Source organism: Canis lupus, chromosome 24 (assembly GCF_003254725.2).
Source record: "Canis lupus dingo isolate Sandy chromosome 24, ASM325472v2, whole genome shotgun sequence".
NCBI classification, from domain to species: domain Eukaryota; kingdom Metazoa; phylum Chordata; class Mammalia; order Carnivora; family Canidae; genus Canis; species Canis lupus.
This window is the reverse complement of record NC_064266.1, coordinates 36,394,623-36,402,509: the sequence shown is the minus strand read 5'-3', so window position 1 is coordinate 36,402,509 and position 7,887 is coordinate 36,394,623. Positions and strand designations below refer to the sequence as shown.

At 45.3% G+C, this 7,887-nt stretch overlaps 1 protein-coding gene across 1 annotated transcript; it reads right to left on the bottom strand.

Annotated features, from left to right (window-relative positions):
* Positions 1-619: 619 nt before the first annotated feature.
* Positions 620-4,688, bottom strand: LOC112664896 (glutathione S-transferase P-like). Its single transcript, XM_035705496.2, has 2 exons — positions 4,434-4,688; positions 620-1,368 (listed from the first exon to the last, which is right to left on the bottom strand). The coding sequence occupies exons 1-2, from the start codon at positions 4,686-4,688 to the stop codon at positions 667-669; spliced, it is 957 nt and encodes a 318-aa protein (XP_035561389.2). The 3' UTR covers positions 620-666.
* Between the last annotated feature and the right edge of the window lie 3,199 nt (positions 4,689-7,887).

Here is a 7,887-nt window from a genome sequence, read left to right as displayed (position 1 = left end):
GAGAACTGAGCTGTGGAACACGTTCAACATGATCAAGGTCAGAGAGATGAGGAGAAGCAGCAAAGGAGCTTGAGCAGCAGAAACCATCACTAAAATTATACTGACCCATCATTATAAAAATAAAAAATAACCTTGGAAAATATTGTACCAAGATGGGATGCAGCCTAAGATACTCCTTTACAAGAAAACAAAACAAACAAATGTGTATATTTCTATAAACAAAAATATATAGCATATATTTTAAATTTTTATTTATTTGTTTATTTGAGAGACAGGGCATGTGCACACAAGTAGGGGGAGGGGCAGAGGGAGAAGCAGACTCCCCACCGAGCACAGAGCCTGCTGAGGGGCTCTGTTTCAGGACCTCGGGATCATGACCTAAGCCAAAGGCAGATGCCTAACCAACTGAGCCACCCAGGTGCCCCGAAAAGTATATATAATATTTTAAAAGCATCACAGACTGATTCAGGCAAAAAATTAACAATGAATGCTTAATCTTAGAGCTCAGAGAAATTTATGAGGAACAAAATATTTTATTGATCTTCTACATTTCCCCCCAACAGCTTATGTATCAATTTTTTTTTTTCTCACTTGAAAATTTTATTGGTCAGGGAGAAAGGAAGTCAGGCAGCCCCCCCAGCTTCCTGCCCAGGGTTCCACAAGCTCTCACTGCTTCCTGTTGCCATTGATGGGGCGGTTCACGTGCTCGGGGGACAACAGGAATGCCTTGAGCTTGGGTCTGGCGCTGAGGCGCGCCACATAGGCCGAGAGCAGGGGGAAGGAGTCCAGGCAGCTGGGGGCCAGGACCTGGTGAATCAGTAGCAAGTCCAGCAGGTTGTAGTCCGCGAAGGAGATCTGGTTGCCCACGATGAAGGCCTGGCCCCCCTCATTCTGGTACAACAGCATTTCAAAAGGCTTCAGGTAACCTGGTAGTGCCTTCACATACTCCTCCTTTCCTGCCTCATAGTTAGTGTAGATGAGGAGGGCATATTTGCAGCGGAGATCCTCCACACCATCATTCACTACATCCAGCAAGGCCGCCTCCTGCTGGTCCTTCCCGTAGAGCCCAAGGGAGCGGCCCAGGTGTCGCAGGATGGCATTGGACTGGTACAGGGTGAGGTCTCCATCCTGGAACTTGGGGAGCTGCCCGTATAGACAGGAGGCCTTGAGTGAGCCGTTCATCCAGGTCTCCATGGTCACCACCTCCTCCTTCCAGCTCTGGCCCTGGTCAGCCAGCAGCATGTGCATGGCCTCACAGCGCCCTCGAACAGGGAAGTAGATGATGGTGTAGGGTGGCCTGGTTGCAGCGCGGGTGGCGGTGGCGGTGGTGGCGGCGGTAACAGTGGCAGCGGCGGCGGCAGCAGAGCTCTTATGTATCAATTTTAACGAGAGCTATACCTTCACCAGGAGATCAAAAGCCACATCATCAAGGAGAGGTGAAGGACATGTCTCCCCAAATGTGACTCCCTGAGAAAGACACACCACTTAAGTCATATTTCAGTTGGGGATGCATAACCTGAATCAAACTGGAGCAGATTTTGCAAAAATGATCACACCAATCATTTGCAAAAATGATTTTGTATTTTGCAAAAATGATCACACCAGTATTTATCCCTCCCAAGTGCTTTTCTTACGCTGTGACATTGACATGCCTCCTGCAGAAGTGGAGTCCATGTTCCCTGCCCTTGAACCTGGGCCGAACACAATAAAGAAAATTATTTTCTCAACTAATAGAAGGCAGTGAAAGTGCTAGTGCATGACCTCCAAGACTAGGTCATAAAAGGCAATATAGCTCCTTCCATTCTTTCTCTCTTACTTGGAGGCTTGCCTTTTCCAGCCCAGCCACCATATTGTGAGGAAGCTCAGGACACATGGAGATGCCCTATGTGGATGTTCAGACCAAAACCCAGCTAAGCCCCAGCCAGCAGCCAGCATCAACAGCTGGATAGATGAATGAATAAGCCTGATATTATTACAGGCTTCTCCACTATGCCCTTTCTGAATTCTTGTTCCGTAGGAATTTGGGGTAATTTGTTTCACAGCAATGTGAAGCAGACAAATCCTAAATGAGGAACATTCTATGCAATAATTGGACTGTATTCTTAAAACATGTTAATGTCATAGAAGACAAAGAAAAGCTGAGGAATCATTCCAGACTAAAGAAAACTGAAGAGACATAATAACAGAGTGCAAAACATGGTCTTGAGCTGGATCCTGTCCTAGAGGGAAATAATCATGTAAAGGACATTATTGCATCAGTTGACAAAACTGGAATATGGGTGGTAGATTACAGGATTATATCAAGGTTAAATTTCTTGAATTTGGTAACCATGCTTAGTTATATAAAATAATACCTTGTTCTTAGGAAGTATTATGCTGAAATTTTAAGGGGTAAATGGTGCATGATATATGTAATCTATTTGCAAATGGAAAAAAATAAATACATTTTAAAAGATTTTATTTATTTATTTGAGAAAGAGATTGAGAATGAGTGGGGGGAGGAGCAGAGGGAAAGAGACAAGCAGACTCCCTGCTGAGTGCAGAGGCTGTTGAGGGGCTTGACCCCACTGCCCTGAGATCAAGACCTGAGCCCGAATCAAGAGTTGGACACCTGGGACACTTGGGTGGCTCAGTGCTTGAGTGTCTTGTCTTTGGCTCAGGGCGTGATCCTGGGGTCCTGAGATCCAGTCCCGCATCAGGCTCCCTGCAGGGAGCCTGCTTCTCCCTCTGCCTATGTCTCTGTGACTCTCTCTGTGTCTTTCATGAATAAATAAAGTCTATTTAAAAAAAAAAGAGTTGGACACCTAACTGACTGACCCACCTTAGGCGCCCCCAGAAAAATAATTTTTTTCAGAAAAATAAATATTAATAATGAATACATATATTCACATGAAGAAAGAGAGGATGATAAAACACACATGGCAAAATATTTTCAAAATTGGTGAATGTGAATAATGGGTATACTGGAATTCTTAGAATTATTCTTGCAATGTTTCTGTAAATTTGAAACTATTTTGCAACCCACAATTGTGGTGTGTCTCGGGGAGAGGAGGTGGTTGGGGAAAGGAACAAGGGAAAGAGAGACTGATTTTTCAACCTTGTGTAGTTTTTATAAGTATGACCTAGCCCCATAAATAAGTGAAGAGTAAAAAAACAACAGAAGTTCATGTATTAGACACCTATTCTAGGCATTGTGTGAAACCACTTACATGGTTGAGATGATTCTCATTTATTCCTTTCAATGATGCCCATTGTGTAGAGGAGGAAACAGGCTCAGGGAAGGGAGGTAATTTGACCAGAACCAGACATTAATCCAGGTCATCTCATTTCAGAGGCCTCAAAATCAGGTGGGCGGGATCTTTGCCTTTAAGGAGAGGAGATTTCTCAAAACCTTCGTTGTTTAAAGGAAATAAAAAAGCATATGGCTTTTAGCCCTATGGGTGTGTATTGTCCGTCGTGAAGATTATTAATTTGGGGTGTAGTTATTTGACCAATTAGTCACTCAGCAGACATTTATTGAAAATCTTTACTGGGTCCAAAGGCAGGTTTACCATGATTTACCAGTACTGGGAGGTATTAGGAGTTCTAGAGTGCTCCAGGGTCAGTGAGGGGCAACAAGGGTACCATCCGGAAGCTTTTCTATATAAATTGTCTAAAGAGATCTCAGAAGTAAGGGTCCTGACTCTCCAAGCGTCCAGTAATTTGAGATGAGCTATTTTTTCCCCTCTGTCAATAAATACTTTAACTATTTAATATTTACAGCTTTGTATTCTTTTTCTGAAATTGCCTGAACTTCAGAACCCGTAACCACCAAGAGTCAGAGACGGAGCTTATAGTGTGGGGTTGAGCAATTATAATTTAGTGACAGATGCTCTGATGGGAGAAGTAGAGGCACTGCGGATGTTCATGAGCTAGTCACCCGAGAAGACCCAGGGCTGTCTCTTCCTCTTCACGGTTGCTTCCACACTCCTGTTAGGCCAGTAATTCATGTTTTTATTATCTGTTTTCCTGCTGTCCCCAAAGTGGCATGGGTAACGAGATGGCTCAGCCGCACATGTGTGATCATAGTGGTAATTTAATGACTGCTGATGGTGCACTAGGCACCCCTCTAAGCACTTCACCAGATTCATCTCATTTACACCACTGAACAGCCCAGGGAGGGACATAGGACTGTTATTGTGATCAGTATAAAATGGAGGTTTTACATGTATTAAGACATGTGGAAAGGTTTAATACTTGGCCAAGGTCACAGAGCTAGCAAGTGAAGGAAGCAAGAATCAAACCTGGGCAGTTGGTCCATGGTCCCCCAATTGTGGCTTGCACCTGTCCAGAATTCCAACTATCTTTTGGGGACCGACTCGCCCCCAGTTCTGACCATGTGGTTTGGGTGGACCTGACCATATTTTTTGGTTCTAGGTTGAATCATGTCACACCCAGTCCTGGATCATCAGAACAACAACTTGTCCTGACATAGTGAGTAGTGCAAAGGCCATCCAGGCCAGGTCAATGAGGACTCTCCCCCAAGCCTTTGCTGAAACTCCGCAGTACTCCCCAGGGTGGCGGGGGTGTTTAAGAGTCAGGCAGCCTGGAGCAACAAGGCCATCTTTGTCACCTGCTTGAAAGGAAGGTAACACAGGCAAATCTGAGCATGACTCCATTGATAATTCTGGAGCTTCTGGTTCCGCCATGCCTGAAATGTCTGTGAGCCTTTCCATTCTGCTCCCTTCTCCTTCGGTTGGCTCAAGCTAGTTAAGCACAGAGTAGCAGATATTCAGCCTGTGGGCCGCCTGGGTGGCTCAGTGGTTGAGCCTCTGCCTTCAGCTCAGGTTGTGATCCTGGGGTCCTGAGATCCAGTCCCGCATCAGGCTCCCTGCAGGGAGCCTGCTTCTCTCTCTATCTGTGTCTCTGCCTCTCTCTCTGTCTCTCATGAATAAATAAATAAAATCCTAAAAAAAAAAAAATTCAGTCTGTCCTCTCTTTTTATTTTTTTTTAATTTTTATTTATTTATGATAGTCACAGAGAGAGAGAGAGAGAGGCAGAGACATAGGCAGAGGGAGAAGCAGGCTCCATGCACTGGGAGCCCGACGTGGGATTCGATTCTGGGTCTCCAGGATTACACCCGGGGCCAAAGGCAGGCGCTAAATAGCTGCGCCACCCAGGGATCCCTGTCCTCTCTTCTTAAAAAACATTTTCTTTAAAAGCTTTATTGAGATATAATGCACATGCAATATAATTCACTCATTTCAAGTGTACAATTCAAGGGTTTTCTATATATTCAGAGCTGCACAGCCACCACCCTAAGAAGAATATTTTCATCAACCTAAAAAGAAACCTTGTACCCATTATCAGTCACTCCCCATTCCCCTCTAACCCCCACCCCAGCCCAGCCCCTAGCAATCACTAATTTACTTTCTGTCTCTAGATGTGTCCATTCTGGACATTTCATATAAATGGAACCACAGAATATGTGCTTCTTTGGGGCTTGCTTTCACTTTGCACATCTTCAGGGGCCCTCCATGGTGTAGCTTTGTGTCACAATTTCATTCCTTCTCACGGCTGAATAGGATCCCTTTGTATGAATAAACCACATTTTTGTGGGGGTGGGGGGCATCCATCAGCTGTTGAACATTTGGGTTGTTTCTACCTTGGGCTATATATAATAAATAATGCCACTGTAAACCTACATGTGCATGTTTTTGTGTGGACATACAGTTTCCATTCTTGGGTTTATACCTGAGAGTGGAATTGCGGTGTGCTATTGTTGGTAATGCTATGTTTAACCTTTGCAGGAAATGCCAAACTGTTTCCCAAAGAGGCTGTGCCATTTTACATTCCTATACAGCAACAGATTCTTGCTGTGTGACTCACTTTTGCTGAGTGACCCTGGTTAAGTTGTATCAATTCTCTGGGTTTTGGTTTCCTCTTTTCTGAAATGGCATGCCCTATAGTGAGGATGAAAAAGAGATCGTGTGTGTATAGAGCAAGTGTCCTAAATCTGGGCCTCAGTTCTCATCTGTGAAATGGGGATAACCAAAGCACTTCTCATGGATTCTTCTCAGGAGGAAAGGAGACTCAGCTGCTAGGGACAGGACACACTCACCAAAAGGTGGTTGTAGATCTGGTTTTAAAGGGATTCCCTCTTCCCAATTGAACAAAACTCCCGAACATCTGTGTGCTATACACCCGGCTTGTGGCTTGTATTAATGCTCCTTTGATTTTCAAGTTGGAATTCCTTTGCCTTATGAAACTCTGGAAGAGTTGTTGTCTAATCTGTGACGATCAGCTGACATTCAGGAACCCACACAGTGGATCAGTGGGATGACATGATCTGCTGATGAATGACACATTCGCTGAGATATAGAAACTGTGCCAAGCTTGAAGCCAGAGAGTGTGAAAACCCCATGACTGAGTCATGATCCTGGGACTGGGATGGGGGTGGAGAGGTGGGGGTGGGGGTGGGGGTGGGGGTGGGGAGGAGCCTGGCTAAAATTGCAATTCCCTGAAGGCATTCCGCCTTTCTCTCTGACCTCATCACTTCCTCTCCCCTTCCCACAATACTTATGGGTCAAACTCAATCACTCACATTTTCTGGAAGCAATGTTCTTCAGACCTTTGTACATGCTGTTCCCTCTGCCAGGTGCTCCCTTTCTGTTCCTTTTCTCCCTGTCACCTGCATAGTCCCCGCCATTCTTGAGTTTTCAGGTTAGAGGTCAACTTCTCCAGGACGCTTTCTTTCTATCCTGGGGATCTTTTATCTTGCCTGTATTGATTTTCTCTGGATCCGAAAACAGCATCTCAATTTCCTGTTGGGGAACCAATACTCCGTCCCCCAGCGCTTACCCCTGGGGTTCAAGGAGTCCCTGGCTCTATGGGTGAGCCTGGCCAATCAGCATATCCCACCCCTCACCCCCCAGGGATTGGTTCCTCAAGGGGCACAACATTCCTGCAACAAAGGACACTTGGGGGCACCTGGATGGTTCAGTGGGTGAGCATCTGCCTTTGGCTCTCAGGTCATGATCCCGGGGTCCTGGGATCAAGCTCCGCATTGGGTTCCCCATGGGGAGCCTGCTTCTCCCTCTGCCTACATCTGCCTCTATTGTTAGTAAATAAATAAAATCTTTAATAATAATTTTTAAAAAGGACCCTTGGAGGTTCCCGCTGGCTGTCTTTGCCAACAAGTGCAGAAAGCCTCTGGAGGAAGGCTGAGCAGAAAGATGGTGAGAGAGAATGAGAAAGAGATAGAAGAGATAGATACATATTTTGACATCATTTGAGCCCCTGGATCCAGTCACATGTGAAGGTAGTTTGGCATCATGATTTCTCATAAACCAATGACTCACTTTCCCCTTCTTTATTTCACTAGTTAGTGGAAATTCTGTCACTTATAAAGCCTAAGTCCACCTGACTAGCAGTCCCGGGCCCCCAGCACTCCCTGGGCCACAGTGGGTGCCCTTCTGGATTTTCTTTCTTTCTTTTCTTTCTTTCTTTCTTTCTTTCTTTCTTTCTTTCTTTCTTTCTTTCTTTCTTTCTTTCTTCTTTCTTCTTTCTTTTTAGATTTATTTATTTATTCATGAGAGACACACAGAGAGAGGCAGAGACACAGGCAGAGAGAGAGAGGCAGGCTCCATGCAGGGAGCCCGATGGGGGACTCGATCTTGGGACCCCAGGATCACACCCTGGACTGAAGGCAGGCGCTAAACCTCGGAGCTACCCAGGGATCCCCCTTCTGGATTTTCAAAACAGCCCCTGTTTCTCCATTTTCATTGCACTTACTAGATTATGTTCTAATGATCTCTTTGGTTGTAGTGCCCATGACACTCAAGGAGCAGCTGTCCCTTGTTTGCTGTTGTATCACTAGCACCTAGTCATGCCTGGCACATAACAGC

Coding starts and splice junctions, on each gene's coding strand:
- LOC112664896 (XM_035705496.2), bottom strand. CDS start 4,688: ATGGCGGAACCAGAAGCTCCAGAATTATCAATGGAGTCATGCTCAGAT. Junction 1,369..4,433: donor TTCTGATGATCCAGGACTGG/GTGTGACATGAT, acceptor TTGATACATAAG/AGCTCTGCTGCCGCCGCCGC.